The sequence below is a fragment of the Nelusetta ayraudi genome, unplaced genomic scaffold (genome assembly GCF_046127955.1).
Source record: "Nelusetta ayraudi isolate G7.1 ecotype Tasmania unplaced genomic scaffold, CSIRO-AGI_Nayr_v1 ptg000048l, whole genome shotgun sequence".
Classification (NCBI taxonomy): domain Eukaryota; kingdom Metazoa; phylum Chordata; class Actinopteri; order Tetraodontiformes; family Monacanthidae; genus Nelusetta; species Nelusetta ayraudi.
This window is the reverse complement of record NW_027466098.1, coordinates 13,979,074-14,001,268: the sequence shown is the minus strand read 5'-3', so window position 1 is coordinate 14,001,268 and position 22,195 is coordinate 13,979,074. Positions and strand designations below refer to the sequence as shown.

Sequence of the window (22,195 nt, the reverse complement as noted above, 5' to 3'; positions counted from 1 at the left end):
CAGCACAATGAAGCAGAGCGAGAGAGGGACAGAGAGAGAGAGAGAGCGAGAGAGAGAGAGAGGGAGAGAGCGGTGAAGATAGAAGGGGAGACAAAGAGAGATGGAGGCAGAGAGGGAGAGAGAGAGAGTCCCAGCTCTCAGCAGACCGAGCGAGAAGAGGACTAAGGACCTCTGTCACAAAATGTTAGAGTGAGTGGGCCGGATGAGTCAAGGTCACACAGAGTTGCACATACTAAAATGCACGGAGCTACACAAAGAAGTAGGCCGCGCTTCACCAAAGGCGAAACAAAACACTGCTGCTTTTTTTTTCTTCTAAAAACGTGGGAGGTGTTTTTGTTTTTCAGAAAGGAGAAGCGGCCCAGACAGACAGGCAGACAAACCGACAGACAGTCAAGCCGAATTTTCACTCCAATTAAAATGTACATTGCCACCTTCCAAAAATTAGCATAATTGCTGGAATTTCCAGCGGGGCAGCCGTTGTTCACATGCTCTCCGAGCCAGCAAATTTCTTGGACGGCAGCGGTTTTCACTTGGACTCATTGTTGCGGGGCAGGGCTTAGAACTCGCACCAGAAGCGACGGTAACCATGTGAGACAAGGCAAAACGGGAGAAGTGAAGCAACTGTTGGAGCCGAAGCGGTGCATAGCCGAGTTCACCGAACGGCGTGGAGCCCAAACTTGTGTTAATGCCTCTTTGCAACAAAAACAAAGCCTTTATACATATGCAACCATTGTCACAGTAGGGGAAAAACTTAAATATGACTAAATTACCCTTTTCGGTTTGTTTTTTTTGCAAAAGACAGATAGACAGATGGATAGATAGATAGATAGATAGATGGATAGAATAGATAGAATAGATAGATAGATAGATACCTCATGTTTACAACTGTGTCCTCAGGCATGGGTGCCACAGTCTGCACAGCTGGCAGATTCTTGCTGGTGGCTCCGTTGACAAAACTGGAAGCAGTGGTGGAGGAGGAGGAGGAGGCTGCATCAGTGGCTCCTGAAAGGAGTAGAAGAGTGAGACAGTAGTGTTGTTATACATATGTATATGTATGTGTTTGTAATACATTACATACAAAAATGTTTGTATGTTTGTGTGTATATATATATATATATATATATACACACACTCAGACATATATATGATAACAATGTCAATCTTAATAATAAAGTTAATAAAAAATAATCAAGTCAAATATAACAATTTTTTAAAACATATTTTTAAATATTTATATTCACATATATGTACATGTAAACACACACATATATTTATTGCTTCTAAAAACACTCGTAAGAGACGTAATAAAACTCACTAACTGCACCTTCAAAGAATAACCTCAAAACCATTTCATAAAACCGTTCAATTAAAGCCAGAAATAGCTTCCCTCGCTCTCAGAGACCACAGTTCAAGCATGCAGACTAAACCAGGATGTTCCTTTTTTTAAAAAAAAAAAAAAAAAAAAAAAATTCTTTTCTAAATGAGGAATGAACAAAAGAGTTATTAAACCAAGTGCAACGTGACAGCGGACTTAGTCCGTCAGCAAAAAAATGTTAAACAAGTCAAACAGATGAAAACACTGGAAGAACATTAAATTGCGCGATGAATTTGTTTGATCAAACTGCTGCCAGCAGATACAAGTCGGGCCATCTACACTGCAGCCTGACACAGAGGCAAAACCATCTGTTTCTGTCTTTGCGTCTGCGCCAGGATTAGTGTTTCGCGGCAAGTTTCCCCTGTCACATCTCCTCTGCGTTGCGTGTATGTGCGAGAAAAGTCATGATGGCGTCCTCATGGGCGAGTTTTAACGCGGCCCTATGGTGAGATCTTGGGCTGATGAGGGCCTGAGGACCTAGAGAGTGCACGATGAACTGGACGAGCTTTTTAAAATCTTGCACATTCTTGTTTTGCCCTTATTTACTTTGTTTTCGTCAAATGAAATCGTTTCCTGAACTCCTCATCATTGTTCTTGATGGATTTCTTCTGAGGGCAGCGTCGAGAAGAGGTAAAGAGGGACACAAGCAGCGAGGCAAAGTGGGAGGAGTCTCAAGGGGAGTCACACATGACACAATAAAACCCTGGGTGCCCATTGTTCAATTATCATAAAGATAAATCCATATCAAAAGTGCGCAATCAGAGGAAATGGCAGCATTGACTGGAGCTGGAGCAGGGGGAGAGCATGAGCGCCGCAGACCTTAATTGGAATGTATAGAGGGCCATCTAGTGGTTGGAACGGGTTCCTGCAGCACCAACGCTGGGTCACATGATCCAGTTTAGAGCGAAAAGCTTTGTTTCTAATCTCGGAGAAGACATCAGAAAAAAAACAAAAAAAACAACACGCCTGCCATTCACAAAAAAAATGCCATAATTGTTTAAATTAAGGCATTCAAATGTAAACACACTTGTTACAAATTAAGATCGCTTAAGGTGAAATGTAAAAAGCAAACATGGGGGGGGGGGGGGGGGGGGATGCAGTAGAAATTCCACGGCTGAGCGCAGCGCTCTAAAGTGTGCGAGTGCTCCGCGACCTTGTGTTTGACCTACCCGTGGTATTGATCATGCTTTTGGGGTTTGCGGCGGCGGCGGCGGCGGCGGCGGCAGCGGCGGCGGCAGCAACGATGTTGGGGCTGCTGCCAGCTGTCAGGCCGGCAGATGTGCTGCTGCCGCTGCTGCTGCTTCCCATTGTGTTCACTGCCAGGCTGCCAGGAGAGGTTTTCTTCACCGGCACCACCACACTCCTGCACCAAGCACACACACACACACACGCTGTCAAGTCCACACACTCAAATGAAGGTTTAAGAGCTGCAAAAAAGTGTAAAATGTGTTTGGGTTTTCTTCAATATGCGACAGAAGGGATTTTTTTCTTTGCCATTTTTGCTTTAAACTGCCAAGTGTTATTTCTGTATATAGGGGGAAAAAAAACAATCATCAAAGAATTGAAGACTTTGCGAACATTATTGGGTGGTTTTCCAACTATTTAACACCGTAAAAAAACAGCAAAAACACCTCATGGTACAATAATATCTGCAATCTGTATCTATTGACTAAAATTACAATTAACTCTACAATAAAAACAAATTTAATCACACAAAATTATCTACAGAAAAATAATAATGATAAAATCATAATATAAGTAGTTGAGTTCACCAAACACTTAATTGGCTTGAGTAATTGAGAAGAATCAATGGCATAAAAACAGTTTGGAAGAGAAGATCCAGAATTGCCAGAAATGACCAGAATGGATCAATTAGCATTTGCTCATGTGTTGTTTCTCTTGTTTCAAATGGGGGAAAAAAGGAAAACAGCAAAGACCTTCTGCCTGCTGCTGCTGCTCTCCAGCAAAGTCCACATGAGCAAGCCCAGACCTTGTCAGTCACAACCTAATGGAATGGTAAACATCCCGACCTCTGACTCCGTTTTTATAAAACTACTCCAACACAGTCGTGCGGGGAGACACAAGACTCGTGCCAGTCAAAACAAACGGACTGCTTGACTTTTCATTAGATCCGCTGATACCACAGTGGGATGTCTGGTCCTCAGCTTATTCTGACAGGACGGGCAAAAACCCGGAGATCAGCATTTGGCAAATTCACACGTACAATGCGGCATGTTTTCTCAATTATCGGCTCTCAGAAATGTTACAGGGATGCGGATGCTGCCAAAACTAAATACAATGATGGTCAGATCACAACAGGATCTGCTGTCAGTGGGTTCAGTGATTTCCCAGAGTGGAACAGGTGCGTTTGAAGGATTTTTGTTTAGATATTTGTAAAATGATACAGTCACTGCAAATGAATGACTGTTGATTTTTACGACGAGCGTTCATTTCAGCAGGTCCACTTGTAAGGAGGCAGCCTTTTATTGTCTTAATACAGCATGATTTTACCCTGGGTGAGACAATAGAAAGAAAAGAGGTTAACATTATGCACAATATGCTTTCTTACGACCGAGTCTCACAGCCTGGGCTGTTCTTAATTATTATTATTATTATTATTATTATTATTAATAAATCAAAATGTTTACCAAACTGTTACATGACAGTCGCGTTTAGCCAAACGCTTTAAGGGCGCACTCGTGACTCAATGCAACATCGTACAGCAAACAGGGACAATCCACTAAGCCAGCGGAGCTCTGGTCTGATCCAATCTGATTGGCCGATGGATCGCTTGATGATGTACAGAGCTCGCACTCGAAGGGCTCCTTGTTAGAGGAGAGAAGGAGCCCCTGTCCTTATCGGGTGTGCAGCTGGCCTTTAGGTTCGCCAGGGTGCCAGATAACGTCTCTCCAATCTCCGGCACTTACTCTTGCTGACACAGGCCAGGCCTCTGCTCCGTCACCAGCTAAAGCCTGCTGTCATCTCAAGCAAATCCCCAGACACCGTCCTCCCCAACATTAAAAAAAAAAAGCAACATGTACTGCTTTATGTTGCTATTGTGTTCTCAGCTCATCTTTGAGATGAAGCAAAACACGCTGGGATGCATGAGGAAAAAAAACCCTCTCTGTTGCACAAGAAGTGACCGGTCAGATTACTCACTTTTCTGATGCTTCACGTTTCTCATTGTTTTTTGTTTTTTTTTTTGTACAATTTCAGTTTATTACAATGTTCCAGTCCTGATAACATGAAATTTAATATAACAAATTTCAGTACTTTCTCTAGATTCAATTCCTTTGCAAATGACGCACAGTGATAGGACTCCAGGCAGACGCTGGCTTTCTTTATAGAATTTATGTCCAACATTTTTTTTTTTTTTACCAACATTGCCAACAAGTCACTCTTCGGGGAAAAGTCATTGAGCTCAATCACTCTTTCAACATCTGGCCTTTCTGATGGGCAATACTCGCAACTTTGAACCTGGCGTCGAATGTCTCGTCAAGAAAACTGAAGCTCACATCAAATTTCTGTCTTAGAAAAAAATGATTTTTTTTCTGTAAGGCCAAAAAAATTGATTGCCGCAGCGTTTCAACCCGTCTTTCAACCTTGGGGGACCTTTAAGATGTGCACGGCTCGGCGCAGACATCCTTTCGATTTATCTGAAGCTGTAAAGTTCTTATTTATCCCGCAACGCTCTCACAAATGGATCCAAGCGTGCGCACTGAACACATCCACATTCTACGTTACTGTAGAAATGCAGCGCCGCAGTACGGCCGCCTCCTTCCTCTTTACGCGAACACGAATGCTTCATATTAGCCAATAGAAAACACAACAAAGCCACTTTTTTTTTTTTCCATGACCCTGTACAACTAAAAACATACATGTGTTTTCCACATTCCATTTCATGCATTGAAAATGCTTGAAACGCACTGACAAGCATGAAAAAAAAACACATGAATGCATATTTTTCCCGTTTCGAGGTCTGCGAGCTCTGGCGCGGCTGACGCAGTCGGGCCTTCACATCAACAGGATGTTGATAAAATGCAAACCGCCTTTCAATAAATAATTCAATATCCGCGCGCTCATGAATCTTGTATAGATTATCTAGCGCATATCTTATTAATAGGATTGTCTTCATTAGGCTGTGGGGAATAAAGCGAGGATTAATCCTTTCAATTAATATTAATGAGATTTGAGGCTGCGACCACGGTGTAAAGTATGACGGATGGAGTGCGTTTCTTCCGTAAATCGTCAAGGATGAGCGTGTTTTGCTCAGCAGCAGGAGGTCGGAATAAGGAAAAGGAAATGAGCTGAGGTCCCTGCACAGTCTCAATTAAAGCCAATTATTACTGCTTAACATCATATTACTCTGTTTTTTTTCAAGGAAGACTCTTAAGCTAATTTGGAGAGTTAATAGTAGAGAAAGAGGAAGAAGAGGAAGCTGAGGATTAAGCAAGATGATGGACTGTATACATCTGGCTGAATGGAAATGTGGATTTCCAGCAGTGGAGAGGGAGGGAAGGAGGGAGGTGGGGCTTCAGCCACGGCCGACCCTGTGCTCTTCACTTCCAGCCCTTATTTCTCCCCCCCCCCTTTTTTTTTTTGACGTTGTCACTCCTAATCTGGAGCCGCCACGACGGACAAATGGGGCGGCCCGTCCACGTCTGGCAGCTCATTTCGCTGGCAGGTGGCAAACAATTAGACACGGCGAATGGAGGCTGCGGAGCGGTGGTGGTGGTGGTGGGTGACGTGAAAAGCGCAGGACAGAGTCGCGGATGTGACCAGGAGGGCTCGAGTGAAAGCATTTTCAAAAATAATACACTCTGCTGTGGCGACTCATTTCAGGCTGCCAGCTCCTATTACGGCTGTGAGCGGTGAGGGGCGACAGGGCCGGCCGGCCGCCGCGTGGCGTGAGGCCGCGTCTGTTTAATCTGTCATCAACGCCCCGGAGACCTCCACCCCTTCAGCTGTCCCCTGTGCACACACTGCTCCATCCCCTGCCCTCTATTGCACGGGACACTCATCAATCGGGCTCGGCGGCAGCAGCAGCAGCAGCAGCAGTAGGATGCGTTCAAAAGATAAAGGAGAGAGCCTAGTGCCGTCACACTGCTGCTATTTGTCTGTGCAATGACTCACACACAGTCTATCAAAACAGAAAAGAAACTCACATTATTTGTATGGGGGAAGGGGGTTGAATTATTTTCAAAACTTTACATTCTGGGGGGAAAAGGATCAGGAGGCGCCAAAGCCTTTAATCCCTGCGGGAGCAGGTTTTGTAAACTTTCAAAATCCAGATAGATTACTGTGTGGTTTTATCTAATCCAGGAATGTAAATACGCCGCAGCAGTGCCACCATGCTTCAGAGAACTTTTCAAACACGCCGATTCTTCGCCTTGGGATATTGGAACAATACTGAATGGCCTGTAATGAATAATGCCTTGCATGCTGTTTAGAAACCATTAGCGGGGCAAACATAAACTGAGGGATTAACTCTGGTGAATTATGGAGGCTTGAGGGACAGGAGGCGGAAACACAGACAGGGACAGGGACAGGGACAGGGACAGGGACAGGGACAGGGACACACACACACACACACACACACACACACACACACACACACACACACACACACACACACACACACACACACACACACATTTAAGGCTAATTCATTAATTGCTAGCTTGTTTTTCAGAACTGTAGTTTTTTTTTATTTAAAGGTTTCACATGATGCAGAATTTAGTTAACTAACATTTTCTAGCAATAACGTGACTAACCTCTGTAAGTGAACTTTGTGATGTCACAAAGGGCACTGATACCACCTCCAGGTTAGCATCTACACCAGCAGCCAGGCCTTCATATTGAGGCCACTTCACAGCTGCCTGGTCTTTGTCTCCTTCCACGCCTGTGAAAAGGACATTTTCTTCTCTGTGTGGCAAAACCGAAATTATTTCACCTTCCTTTTTGGATTCATTTTGATTTTATTTTCTCAGTTATTCCTTAAAAATGGTTATCATGCCGTATTAGAAGAACCGTGGAATACAGACACAAATTCCACATTGAGAGGAAGCAGTGTGGGCCGTGTGGGCTCTGTCATTCTGTACCAGGTGAGTTCTGCCCTCAGTGTCACTGTCAAGGAGTGTCATTCTTCTCATTACAAGTCAATGACTGACAAGAAATGCTACCAAAAAAATCATTTTGAACTGGAAAATCAACCAATCAAATGTTGATTTTCTCTCTCTGGTTGCGAAGATTTTCTTTTCTCTTCTCCTTCTTCGTCTCACCTGTCAAAGGAGTGAAACTGCATGGGCAGCATGCTGTGAGGCTGCGCCTTGGCGGCGGCGTCGGGGGACGACACGGACTCCAGGTCGATGGCTTCCAGCGGAGCGGCCACCAGGCTCTTCAGGATCTCCTTGACGTTGATCCCCCTTTTAGGCTGACAGACGCTGATGACGGAGGAGGAGGAGGAGGACTTCAGCGCCTCCACGCTGGACAACTCGGACAGGCTCTCCTGCGACCTCTTCACCTCGGACGACAGCGTGGATATGAGCCCGCCGAGGCTGTGGTCGGAGTCGGAGCCGTTGAGGAGGGCGGCGGCCTGCTCCTCTCCGATCCCCGAGTCCGTGCGGGGGATGGAGGCCTCGGTGTGGAGGCTCTCCGAGGGTCCTCGCTGCTCTTTACTGCCGTCTAGTGCTTGAGGGGAGTCTGTCGGGGGGGCGGAAAACACCTCAAATTATTTTCTGGTGCACAATTTGTAAGGTTTATCAGGCCTGGATATGATCCCATCACACATGCTGCTTTTCTTTCAACAATTAGTCCAGTGGTTTATTACATTAAAGAGTAAAATAACGTAGGAGAAAATGATATTTGATGAGTGAAACCGGCTGTTTATCTATGGTTTATTTATCTAAACTAATTATTTTTCTCTTCGAGCAGCTACAACTGAGGCAAGAGGGATTAATGAATAAAAATGCAGCCGCCAGCCGACACTACAAAGTGAATTCAGCATGCGGAGGAAAAAGCCATGTGGTGACGCGTCTTCTCAGATCCCTCTCCAGAAGCTGGGATTCGCCAGTGTGATTATCTCTGAGTAATTCTTCCTCTGTGATAATAAAACATGAACCCCCAAGCCCCTTCCCAACCCACCTCTCCACCTTTTTTATTTATTTATTTTTTTCCAGCTTCCGCTTCCCTAAAAGCCCTTGGAGTCACATCTACTGGTTGAAAATAGACACCCCCCCCCCCCCCCCTTATTCTGGCACAGTTACAGAACCTTCCAGCGTGGACCCAAACTCTCAGCCTCACTGCCTACACTTGAAAATATACATATGACCAAGCGAAGAATCTCAATTTCCATTGACTTTACATATAAAAAAAGGCCATCTTGCCTGATTACATTTTTCCCCTCAACGGGTGGTTACTCAGATCCAAGAGTTGCCGAGTTAATATTCATCACATGCAGCCTAACAAGGTCACTGGGGCCTGATTTTTGCCAGCGAGTCATCTGGCTTCCCGGTCCATCAGACAATCGTCTGCCACATGCAGTCTGTAAAATCCCCCCCACCACCCTCCATTTTCTGGTGAAATTTATGAAGGCGGCAGTGTGTGTTGCTCTCTCCTCCCAGCCAACCTCTATGATCCCATTCTCCTCTGGTGGATTGCTTGCCTAATGGGCACTGACAGATGGGGCCGAAAATAGCAAGCGTGGCTCCGCCGGCCCAAACACCCACAGTAGTCGGTCAGCGACGCTGTCGCTTCCCCATCTTTCAACTCCTTGCCGCTCGTCTGCCTCATTCTCTTCACGTCCCACACACCTCCTTCATATAGAGCCTTAACGCACTTCTTCCTCCCGCCCCCTCGTCATCCTCCTCTCGCCTTCTTTCCTTTTGTTTCCTTCAGGTTCCTCACCTTTTCTCTGAGTGAAAGTTGATAACGCGCGTCTTCATTGCGCAGGACGCCGCCGTGTTGAGCCCTTTTTTTCAAGAGGCGGCGCCCTGATTTCCTTTCATGTGACTTAATGTATGATTTATGGCTGCGGGCAAACGGTACCTCTTCATTTAATGGAGAGAGATGATGCCTATTCAAGTTCATAACCGCCATCTCCACGAGCCCGGCTCCGATTGCTTCCACATTTAATTCTGTGCTGTGCAATTAGCAGCGGTTATGAATAAATCATGCGCGAGCCAGTGGAGTGCAGGCAGGGCGTCCCTGCCATTAGACCCTGCGAGCTCTTGCCATCATAGGGCGGCATTAACGTCCAAGGACGCTTAGCGCTCCAAAAAATTGGCTGAGGGATTGAAACGCCGAGGACTTATGGGATACGAGCACCTGTGGTGGCGGCGAGTGAGTTGATCTCTGGTCGTATGCCGAGTCCTGACTGGCTGCAGATTCTGGCCGTCTCCCGTTGGGGCTCCAGGATGTCTCTGTACTTGGAGACCATGAGGACAGAGATGAAGTAGACCACGGCCAGAGCCAGGAACTGGGCCTGCTTGCTGTCGTCCTGCGGAGAGGAATCACAACAGCATCCGTCATTAGTTCCTCAGACGATCTCCTCCCTGCGAAGAGCATCAAAACTCTGACACAAGCCTCTGAAACTGTTCAACGAATCAATCTCTTTTGATTCACCTGCTGACAGAAAGAAATTCATGATGAATAGCTATTTATGAAAAACGAGGACGACAAGAGTCAAAAGAAAAAACGTGTGCAAAATAAAATCAATAAAACACAAGAAAATACCATCAGATGCCATTAAATGTTCAGTCCTGTGGGATGAACACTTAGTGACACACATTGTGAAAAGCCCTGCTGGAGAGGTTAAACTAGTTTAAACTATTTTGGGTAAATCAGTTATTTTTCAGAGAACAAAAGATGACAACAGCATGACAACATAAAAGGGACCAGGCTGAATCCCCAAGGTTCAACTCAGTTTTAACGACCTAAAAATCTCTTTGCAGTTCAATAAAAGAGCAAAACACTGAAAAGGGGGCCATGAATAAAAATATAAAAAGTAACAAGGCCTCACTTTGAGATAAAACTCCTATCCTATTTATTGTTACAGGAGCTGAATTGTTGCGGGGAAACGTCTGAATTTCTCACCACATCTCGAAACACCACGGCGCGCAAGCGATTGATGTCCACGTCCTGCAGCAGACGGTCGGGGTCCTTGATGGGAGACAAGTTGCTTGGCACAGAGTCAATGGGTGTCTAAGGGGGAGAAATTAGACTGTCTGCAGGCTGGAGGGAAATACGGCTGTTTCTTTCCTTAAAACACACACTACAAGTAAAAGGTCTCCCTAAATGTGTAGATACTGCAGGTATAAAAAAAAAAAACACGAAAGTCTATAATGGTTGTGATGCAAATGACGTCCACATGGATGGAGCAAAGTTGTTTAAACGTCCAATTTTTTTTCACCCTGGAATCTGAAGGAGCAGCTTGAAAAGCCTATTTAGCCCTTTGTTTACAGCCTCCTGCTAAAAGTGATGCTTTGTTGAACCGTTTTTTTGAAAGGGGACAAAAAAACAAAACAAAACAAGGTGGCTTCTAAGATTCACAGAGGGTGGGACAAACATTCTGCCTGCAGGTGTAAAATATCTTCTGGAACATGGAGCAAGAGAAATAAGTAAATAATAGATTTTTCTCAATCCCCTGAGTTCACTGACAGGCCAGAGGAAACATATTAAAATTCCCAAATATAATTTTTTCCAGATATACGTTACCGTGGCAACAGAGAGCAACATTAGAAATGACATCATACCATGCTGGATGTCACAGGGTTGAGCAGGAGGTCCTGAGTCTTATGATTATTGGGAGCGGTGGACTTGTTTCCTCTGTCTCTTTGTCTCTGCCTGCACTCCAGACAGTCCTTCACAGCCACACAGCACACTGGACACACACACACACACACACACACACACACACACACACACACACACACACACACACACACACACACACACACACACACACACACACACACACACAGAGGGAGCACACAGAGAGGCTGACACTTCAGAGGGCCAGATCGTGGAAAATAAATGTTGATAACATGTATGACCCCCTTGGACATAATCAATTTTCTCTCATTACTTTTTGTTCCAGACTGCCAGGGCAGAAGCAGGAAGACATTTTCAAACAGCCAGTCTGATTTCACACTGCAGCCTCGATGAGAGACGGCAGAATTGCGTCAAAGACGCTGTGAAGTGGAGAGGCCGGGGCATTTTCCAGCCCCCTGAGCACAACCGGGAATCAACAGTCCAACAACAAACACAGGCTTGTGCGCACAAAGACCCCTGAAGGGAGACACGCATACATATTGCATACACACTGAACATTGCATACTATGTACACTATATGCTGCATACGTACACATCTTCACTCTAAGAGGGATCAAACAACACGACTGCAGCAATAAAATGTTACCAACTGATTCAATGCAATTTCCAAACTACCATCTCTGCAAGTAGAAATTGGTCTGCTCTGTGCCATTTAAATGCAAAATGTAAAGAAGAAATGGCATTTCTTAAAGACAAAGATATTCTCAAGTCTCATCCAAACACGCACACACACACACAAGGACAGGGAAGGATGCTGGGTAATCCTGTGGGACAGACGCAAAAGGCAGCCATCTGCAAACAGAACCTGACCGCACTGCAAACGATTCCCTTCCCTTTATTTGAATTCCAAACTGATTATCATTTCCTAGCGCTGGAAGAGCACGGCGAAGCCCTGCACGTCCTCCAATTTACTGAAGAATTAGCTGGGAACTGTTAAATTAATTAACTTCGCTGACCAGCAGATTTTCGAGGGATTAGAGGAACGATTGAGCATTGAAAATATTGCCGTGCCATTTTCTGCCTTTGCAGTTTTCAGCGTAAGTGGCAAAATAAAGTTTACCGAAATAAAAACATAAAAAAAAATAGGTTTATCTTTAGGTCTTCTGCAACAGGCGAGCTCTCACCGAGTCTGAGGCACTGGCGCATCAGGCCGCCGGAGGACATGTTCTTCTCGGCCTCGATCTCAGTGAAGTTGAGGGAGCTGGAGAACACCAGCACGTCGACCATGACCATGAGGCGGGACAGGAAAGTGATGGCCATCTCTGAGGACATGCCCTGTGTCGCCTCGATGTTGTCCAGCTCCGTCTTTGCGAAAGACAGCAATGGGATCCACATGAAACAAAAGCGCAGTTGATTCGACGGATTTGGATATAAAAGCACAAAAATCTCTCCACACTGGTTATGGTTCAGTTTTTGCTCAACTAGAGATTTAAAATTTAGCTATGTGAAACAGGTCCAAGGCTCTGCACTGGAAGTGTGAAGTTCAGAGGAATTTACATCAAATCGAAATAGGAAAATTGGTCCTCTCGACACGAGTGACAGAGAGAATTAATAAATAAATACATTGACTCTCAGCTAAAGCCTTCAGAAAATAGTCCAATAGATCATATCCCATTTACTTTGTCTATATTGTCCTTAATCTCTCTCTTTTTTTGTTTGGTCCCCGAATTAAACTGTACTGCGGCCGATCCTAAACCGAGCAGTTGCGATACGCTGCCACTAGATGGCGGTGTTCTCCCACAGTGCCGAACGCTTACGGAAGGAGAGGTGGCCGCCGAGAGCAGCGGCAGGATCCCTCCGCAGGCGATGATGATGTTGTCGACCATTTGTGAGATGAGGTGGATGGTGTTGTGCACAAAGATGATGTTCTCGTTGCTGTTGACGAAGTCCATGACAGACTTGGAGGAGTGGCTGTCGGGGGAAGGAAAGGGAAGGAACACAACTCCATTGCAAAACACTGCATGTGGGTTATTCAAATGTACATTCACACACTTTGACAATCAATTATATTGAAAAGTGCTGGCACAGGTCAAGGGTGGGGAGGTTGTTTGTGGGCACGCACCTCCTCCAGACATGGACGTCGCTCTCCAGAGCAAAGAGCAGGTCAGTGAGCAGCCTCTGGTGCATGGCCGACCACTTGAACTCCGGGATGCGGAACATGGTGGTGCGTGGGCCGGGGCTGAACTGACGTCTCTGCTCCTCTGACATGGGCATCCCCCGAAAGCCCAGGTCCACGTGGACGTCCTTCTCCATCTGAGCGGCCGGCCGTCCGTGCAGACTCTGACAGCGGAGAAACCGTCAATCGGTAAAAACCCTGTTCTATTTTTTTTTCATGAAAAAGTGTTTAGAGACGTTTGCTGCTGTTCACCGACTCCACGCATTCTTCTGTCAACACCGATATTTCACCCTTAATGGGATTTGACGCTCGTGTCACACCGTTGGGCAAGGATGATGAATTGCGAGATCAAAGTGGGCCCTTAAACAACCATCTTTTTTCTTTTTGCGTTTCCGATGCGGTTAGACACACGTGCAGCGGCACAACACGGCGTGACACAGGAAGGATGAGCCAACGAGCTCCTGCGAGCCTTTTAAAAATAAATTAAAAACGCAGCAGGAAATACGAAGTGGAACACGAGCGAGTTTAAAAATAAAGCTCCCATCAGACCTCCAGCGGTGACCTAGTCCAGGCAAAGAGCCTGACCTCTGAGGGAGCGCCGAGGAGCCGTGAGCCCATCCCCGGTAATTGTTGCAGAATATGTTTTTGTCTATTTTTGCTCTCCTGTGGCCCGTCCCGACTCCAGCAGCAACCCACTTTATGAGGTCTCAGAGGGACGTTGCCTGGCGCGCACCGGGTCATGCCGCTTGCGTTTCAGCCCGCAGCGTGCAGGGCCGAGGATCCCGGAGGGTCAGATAAAATAAAACTCATCGCTGAAGGCCAGCGCCGCTTCACGCAGTGGAGTGAGGGCTCTGTCTGTGTTCCGCACAGCTCTTTAAACAGGGAGGGAGGGAGAAATGTTTGCAGCTCGCCAAGTTGAGATTTTGCATATATGCAGAAACGCACAGAACCTCACAGACCCACCTGAGTGGTGGACGTCTGAATCTTCTTCTCCTTGTCTTTGCAATCCTCCAGCGCCTCCATACTGGTGATATTGATGCCTGCATTTGCGGCACAGCTGCTGTTGACAGCCACGGGCTCTTCTTCGGCCGCTGCAGCCGCTGCGTCCTCGGCGAACTCGGCTCTTTTTGTCGAGGAGACCTCTGCCACGGAGCTCGTGCCCTGGGGGGCCGGCTGCAGCTCAAACTCGTCTTTTTCGAGGATGCTGGGCAAGGGGCCGAGCTCGGGGCCGCCCGTCACCTGCACTAGGAGGCCCAGATCTTCGGTGGCACTGGTCGGGACGGGATGCTCGGGGCGGGGCAGGACCAGAGGCTCAACCGGGCTCAGCTCAGACAGCAGCTTGTCCCCTTTGCCCATCAGGAAGCCGTCGGTGTCCTTTTCGTCGTCCAAGGTGATGAGGGGGGGCGTGTTGGGGCCGTCCACGGCGCTCTCGGGCAGCAGCACCCTGCCGACGTTGCTGTTGATCCTTTCCACGGCGGCGCAGTAGACGTTGTCCAGCAGGGAGCCCATCTCCACCAGCGCCCCGTTGTCAGACCCTCCCAGCGCCTCGGAGTCCAAGTCGTCCAGCTTCACCTCCGTCGCCTCCACCTTTTCAGGCTTGATGTCCACCAGGAGGTCGTGCACCTCCACCCTGACCTGATCCACGGCGCCCCCCGGTGCCCGGGGTCCCTCCCTGCCCTCAGACAGCAGGTTATTATCCGAGTCTGTGCTCTCGTAGTCCTTCTCACTCTCGGGCGTCTGCGAGGCGTCGTCCATTTCTCTGATCTTGACGGCGCCCTTGATGGCCGAGGCCTGAGCGGACAGACCGGAGATGGTGCTGACGAAGCCCTTCTTCCCCTTTTTGATGTTCTCCTCCTCCTGACGCTGGTATTCCTCGTACATCTTGGCCAAGTACTCTTTGTGCGCCTCGTAAGTCACCTTGCAGGAAGCAAAACAATCCGGAAAGTCAAAACAAAGAACAGCAAATACAATAAAACGAGACGCCTCTCTGGACAGCAGAGGTCAGTGTTTCCTCTTGCATTGTCACCAAAAAAAAAAAAGACCTGGCACGCTCACCTTGGAGTGCGCTATGGAGAGCGTGTCCACCCACACTCGCCACCCTCCCCACTCGTACTTGATGGCGTGGTAGAGCAGGATGCGGAAGATGTTGTACACCATCTCGGCCGCCTTCTGCTCGTCCGAGTTCTTGGGGTTGATGTAGCCGAGCGAGAACATCCAGTCCTGCCACACGGAGCACTGGAGCAGGCATCTGCAGCGCACACCGCCACACAATCAATGGAGAGCGCCGTCTAACTGTCGCAAGCCAGATAATAAGTGTGTGTGTAATGTCTGAGGGGGTATGTTTGGAGAGGCGGCAAATTCTGCATTTATTATTAACGTCGGTGGTAAAGGGGGGAGATTTCATAACACTGCAGCAACACTTTGGAGATTCTGCCATTAGAGTGAGTAGCTGATCGACAGCCCTTTATTCCCGCACCCCTTTGTAGTGCCAAAGGAACAAACACTCAGGCCCCCCTTGATAGTTTATTATGCACATTATAAATCAACACTATTTCTCAAGAAGAAAAAAAAAAGACAGGCGTGATGTGGAGGATTAAGGGTGCAAAAAACAATTTAATTGGCATTCTTCTTGTTTCTCCGTTTCAACAAGTGGGAAGAGGTTCTTCCCCGTAATTAATTCCTAGCTCTGGTGTCATTGGACGTCGAGTAGCAACGTCTCGCGCGAAGGACGTAATGGCGGGGAAAGTGCGAAGGAATGACTGTCAATGTGCGTCTCGGCAGCTGCTGCGGTGTGAGAGCCAATCAAACAGTGGCAGAAGGAAGGAGGTGGGGCATCTCGTAGCTCTTCTTTTGCGGGTGGAGGCGGGGTCATTAAAAGGCGGTAAAAGTTCCCCCTCACCGTCTGTTCTCTCGGCTGTTGCTGAACAGCTTGATCATGTCCGAGAGGAAGAGTCGGCGAACCTCCATCAGCTCCGCGCTGGGGGCGGAGCTCTTCAGCAGGGTGGCCACCACTTTGAGTATCACTGGCGAAAAGAAAGCACAACACATGAGCGGCATTACAATGGAGAGGCAGGGCGGGCAGCGGCGAGCGGCTCGGGAGGCTCACTGGGGTTCTGGATCTTGACGGAGGAGTCGGGATCCGGGTGGGGCTTGTGGACGACCTGCGTGCACACCTGCTCCGTCAGGATCTGGCGCAGTGAAAGGGGCGGTGGGAAGAGATAAGGTCACATACACAACACACACACACACACACACACACACACACACACACACACACACACACACACACACACACACACACACACGGTGTGCACAGAGATTACGTTCAGCACCTTGCAGGAGGATGCTGCACTTACCTCGTAAAGCGTGTTGTAGGTCGTCAAGGTCACGGTGTTGGTGTGCAGCATGAGCCTCTCTCCCAGCAGAGTGAAGAGGCTGTGGGTGTGCATGATCTCCACCTTCCTCCTGCCGGTTCACACACACACACACACACACACACACACACACACACACACACACACACACACACACACACACACACACACACACACACACACACACACACACACACACGTACGTACGATGATAAACGGTGTTGGCGAGTAATCTATTACTTAAGTAATCCACTAAGGTAATAAACTACTTTTTAAATAATGGCGTAATGCAATGGGATTACTGTGGCAAAACTGGTAATTACATCATAATTACTCTATCAAGTAACAACTCCATTACTTTTCCGAAATATCTTGCAAGCTAAAAATGTCTCATTATCCACAAAATGTCTGAAATTTAGAAAAACAGTTAAAAACAGCGGTGTTGCACATTGATGATGCAGCCGTGCATGCAACATCATTGATACGCGACGATGCACCAAAACAAGCATGGCGGCGGCAAAAGAAAAAACAGCGATTGCGTCTGATAGCTGGAAATACAAACATTATTTTGAGTTCATCTCGTCTCAATCAAAGAATATTGGGGTTTGTTGCACATTAGGTGCAGGAAATAAGACGTTCTCAACTTCGAAAATGTCCACGTCAAACCTCGTAAATTAAGAGCCATTCCAAAGCACTGAGCAACTGTTTAAGGAGAAATCAGTATTCAGTAGTTGGATTACTGTTATGGAGTAATCCCAACAACACTGATGACAAAGTGTTTTGTTTAGGGCTCCCTGAGCCAGTGAAAGGATGGGCGAGAGCCCTCAGCCTGTTTTCCTGGGGAAGCAGGACTCTGGAGACGTGTGGAACTGCTTGCCTGCCTGCCTGCCTGCTGTCACAAACTGGGGGGACTGCTGTTGGAGGTGAGCAGGGTAACAGAGAGGGGGCCTGTCAGCAGGAGCAGCTCCAGAATAGGAGGGAGGCGTGCGGCAGGCGGATAGGTTCGGCGGTGACAAACTACCTCTGCAGACAGCACCAGGGTTGCTGTCACAGTGCAGAGCTGCAGCTGTTTGCAGAGACGCAATTTCTTTTATTCTAAGTCTTATTTTGCAGCAGCTGGCAAGAGCCTTTTTTTTTTTTTTTTTTTACTATCAAATAAATAGAAATAGACCAGACCAGACCAGACCAGACTGATGACGAAGAGAAATGACGTGGAACCAGACGACTCGACTCAGCTCAGTGTTTTATTGAAACACAGCGATTTCCTTTAGTCTGAAGGTCACTTTTTTCATTTAGACGTTCTGCATTACATTCGTTTATTCAGGTATCAGTGTCCTTTGCGACATCTGCGTTCTAGCACAGAATTCTGAAAAGTGGGTGAAGAATGGGCTGTGCTTCTTCACCGGCAAGAGGCATATTATGTTTAAAAAGAAAATGAACTGTGTACAATTTGGGACCTTTAAGTATTGATGTCTGATTTAGCTTTCATTTTTAAACTGGTTGCAACATCTTCATGGTCTCATGAAGTCTGACCTCAATTCAGTAAAACTAATGAATCTCATCCAAAGACAAAGCACTAGTGAAAGAACCAAGGCAAAATTCATGCATCAGCATGCACTGGCTTCACTGGAGCTCTGAGAGAAGCCGCTGCTTTAAACTGTATTAAAAGAGAGAGAGAAGAGGAAGGCTCCCACAAATCTCTCTCTTCCCCTGTGGCTACTGGCCCTTTACTTGTGCGCGGGGCTGTCGAGCATGGGCTAATGTCTCCGCCTTCTCTCCACTCGTCTGTAACGCCGTACCACCTGGTGCACTGTCATCATGAGCGCGGCAACACCGGCTGACCCCCACCCGCCCACCCTCCAGCGCCAACTGCCTCCGCTCCCCAGGTATCTGGACATTCCAGTCGGTGTTGCGCGATTTATTTATTTCACGCCGCAGGACGGTGACTTGGACCTCGTCCACCCTTCGTGGGTGTGAGGAAGAAATAATGGCTTTGAGGCTCGGCGCCAGTCAGGCACGTCTTAGAGAAAAAGGTGCTGTGATTAGCAAAGACACCATTCACTCAAGTTGCTGAAAGGAGAGGTAGAAAACGATTAACATAATGTCCAAACTGAAAATTATTGACTTACTAAATGAGGATTAGGGCCACAATAAGAGAAAAATTATTACAGGTGGGAGACTTTTATTTAAGTTTTTAATTCGAGTTTTAAGTTGATATTTTGTGAAAAAAGTCAACGTAAAAAGGACGAAAGTTGGTGAATACAGTTGAGGGGAAAAAAACGATGACATTTCGTGAATAAAGTCGTAATTACGCGAAAACAAAAGTACTCCATTAGACTTGCGCGCAGAGCCTTAAGACATTATTCTCAACATTTTCACTTACTTCACGTCGACGTTAATTGCAAACTTTTGGTTTTATTCACGAAATGTCGTCTTTTTACGTCAACTTTTTTTTCTCAAAATTTCAACTTTAATCTCGAATTGGAAACTTGAAAAAAAATCTTATCTTATTCTTAATTTTTTTTGGTTTTGTGGCCGTAATCCTCTTCCGTGCATCCACCCTTCTTGGGTGCGAGGAGGAAATAATGGCTTTGAGGCTCGGCGCCAGACAGGCACGTCTCGGACAAAAAGCTGCATTGATTTGCAAAAGCCACCATTCACTCAAGTCGCTAAAACTTTCTAAAGAGAGGTAAGAAACGATTAACATAATGTCCAAACTGCAAAAAATTGACTTACTATCTCAATGTATTGTTTTCTGCACGAAATGCTCGACACACTAACAACACAACACAAGGCTTTCCATTCCGGGGAAACACTGAGGGAGGGCAATTACAGCAGCGTGGTGGATTGGACTACTCACTTGTGGCCCAGATGCTTGAGAAAGTATCCGAGGACTTTGAGGGATTGCACTCGAATGCCTTCACTCTTGGAGGCCATGAGCTTGTAGATTACCCTGGAATAGACATGAGCGGCGAGAGCTGGCAACGGCACACTTGTCTTGACAGAATAAAGTATGGCCCTGTTGATGAGTGGGCCCTGCACTGGTTAGCTGACAGCCACTTTCCATCTGGGAGAATTTACATTAGCATTAAATGAATGTCCTAATGAAAGCGGCGGCCCCTGCACAATGAATTCCCCCGAACTCACAAGCAGTGCGACGCCGCGCGCATTTATATTTCATGGGATCACATGGGGTAAGTTTGATCATCGCTGTCATACTGTTAAATCAATATGTTAATAGTTGCTTTTCCATGCATATTTCTTTTCCTTTTTTCCCCCCTTGACTGAATTCATAAATAATTCATTGCCCCAAGCAGAAGGGTTACTAGCTTTGCCTTATTTTTGCGAAATAACCTCTTTATTTAGCGGCTGAGCAGCAGTTGGATTGTTTCTGTCCCCGCAGGGCTTACCGTATTCCATTTCTCTGGTCAAAAGCGGGGATCATGGACGCCGGGTGCTCAGACATTAGAGCTACAACCAACTGCAGCACGTCATGCAAGTTCTCATCCTGCAGGGCAAAACCATTAGTGACGTGACAGTGGGATGAGAAAGAGTGTGGTGGAAAATAATGCGGCTAAAGAGTCCGGTCACTGGCAGCAAAGACCAAGGTTATTCATTATTGAGTTATTATTATCAGCTGCACCTCAGACACTTGAAATAAGTGCCAAAAGTGAAGGAACAGCCGCAGGCTAATTAATTTTTTTTTTTTTTAACATCTTGTACCATAATTTGAATTCTGGAACAATAATGCCCCCTTGTGTACCTCGTGAATTGTTAACAGGTAGTTAAGGATGCTCTGCAGCTCATCCTCCTTCACGCCTCGGTCCTGGAAAAATGGAAAAAGAGAAGACAATCGAAGAAAATTAAAAACTGCAAATGGAAATAAATTGAAAGATGTAAGAGAATTGTGAAAAAAAAAAGGCCAGCAGCCGAAAATGCAGCATTTTTATAGCTTGCATAGCAGAGAAAAATAATGCGGCATCATGGGTGGCATCATTTCAATCAATGAAGAGCAGATTTAAAAAAAATCTGAAAACAAATGGCATTTGTTCCTTTTAAAGCCGATTACACCAAAAATTGTCTAATAAGCAGTCAGCGCAGCCCAAGGGAGTCAATTAACATTAATTATAGCCAGAAAAAAAATCCTAATCAGTTTGTCATTTAAAAAGCTGGAACCAACAAATGTTTGGCATCCTTTACAGATGAACTTAAATGATAAAATAATTATCAGACCTATCATTTATTCATTACTGCCTGCCTGACTAATGATTCCATTAAATTTGTTTCAGCGCAACTGATTTTAATCCAAATGCAGACGTTTCCAGGAGTGGAATGAATAAATTGCGCTGGCTGGGAGGGTGGACAATCTCCATATTTCCCCCACCGCAGATCAGCAACCAGCTGGGTGTGAGGGGCAGGGGCTCGGAGGCAGGAAGACAGGTGGGGGCTTTACCTTCAGGATGAGTTGCTTGAGGAAGAGAAGCATGAACGCACGCAGAGAAATGATTTCTTTCTGGGTCGGCCTTGGGCCATCTGCAGTCGGAGTAGGAGAGATAAGCAGGAAAGTGAGAGCCAAGACAAGAATCCTCCCCACACACAACGCCAATACCCAATCCAGCATCTCTCTCGTTTTTAGTGCCGAAAATGTAATAGGCGCGTGTGTTTTTGTGAACCTGACACGTTAGATGGAGTTTTTCACAGATCCGAGGGAAATGAAATATCTTACATTTCCATCCGACAAACAAGCAAAAAAGAACATTTGTGAGGACAAACATCCCAAACACTCAGCCGTGGAAGAGCACATGACAGGGTTGGACGTGGACTGCACAGGCTAACTGCACCTGTCAATTGTTTCCAATCATCAATAGGCTTAAACTGTACAGTGCACAGCCAGCCAAACTGGGGCTGCTGCAGTGGGTGGCGGCCGTCCTGTCAACAGACGAATCAAACAGTTTTGAATGGGAAATTTGCATTTTTACATCAACAGAAAAATAGACAAAGGAAATAAGAATGTTGAAAAAAATGATGTGCATTTTGAATTAATCCACATCGCCCCCCTTCCCTGCGAAAGCGCTGCTGAGGAGGCTGATAGATCCAGTCATATTGGCATCTGCTGAAAAGGATTCATATGGGAGGTTGTTAAGATGGATTTTTCAGAGATTCCATGGATAGATAGATGGAGTGAAAGACAGACACAAGACCTTCTGGCCAGTCGCAGGTTTCAAAACAATGTTTATTTTATCAGCGTCCAGAGTCTCGTTCCAACTGCAGCAGCCGGGCCAACCAGCCCCAAGGTCGCCACCATCGCACTCGCCCATTAAACTGGCAAACACCTCATTAAAACTATCCAGAATGCCTCCGCTGACTGAAAGGGAACGCTGGCACGCTGGAGTCGAGACTGGAGGTTGCGATTCCTTTTGGCCTGATTCCACATCTGACAGGAAGAGACGTCCGTCAGCGGGTGTTTGTAGCAGTGCTTGCCGCAGATGACAAACGAGG

General features: G+C 46.6%; 1 protein-coding gene across 1 annotated transcript in view; it reads right to left on the bottom strand.

Moving 5' to 3' along the window:
* The window catches only part of nbeab (neurobeachin b), a 192,440-nt gene that overhangs the window by 95,809 nt on the left and 74,436 nt on the right, over nt 1-22,195 (bottom strand). Inside the window, exons 14-31 of the mRNA XM_076036487.1 lie at nt 21,150-21,229; nt 20,460-20,522; nt 20,107-20,204; nt 19,557-19,649; nt 16,679-16,787; nt 16,429-16,510; nt 16,222-16,345; nt 15,378-15,570; nt 14,286-15,239; nt 13,269-13,486; nt 12,964-13,117; nt 12,331-12,511; nt 11,128-11,255; nt 10,469-10,576; nt 9,701-9,872; nt 7,657-8,077; nt 2,545-2,738; nt 873-1,002 (exon numbers count right to left, since the gene is read on the bottom strand). Of these exons, the coding sequence (XP_075892602.1) occupies nt 873-1,002; nt 2,545-2,738; nt 7,657-8,077; nt 9,701-9,872; nt 10,469-10,576; nt 11,128-11,255; nt 12,331-12,511; nt 12,964-13,117; nt 13,269-13,486; nt 14,286-15,239; nt 15,378-15,570; nt 16,222-16,345; nt 16,429-16,510; nt 16,679-16,787; nt 19,557-19,649; nt 20,107-20,204; nt 20,460-20,522; nt 21,150-21,229 (3,502 nt within the window). The remainder of the gene's footprint in view (nt 1-872; nt 1,003-2,544; nt 2,739-7,656; nt 8,078-9,700; nt 9,873-10,468; nt 10,577-11,127; nt 11,256-12,330; nt 12,512-12,963; nt 13,118-13,268; nt 13,487-14,285; nt 15,240-15,377; nt 15,571-16,221; nt 16,346-16,428; nt 16,511-16,678; nt 16,788-19,556; nt 19,650-20,106; nt 20,205-20,459; nt 20,523-21,149; nt 21,230-22,195) is intronic.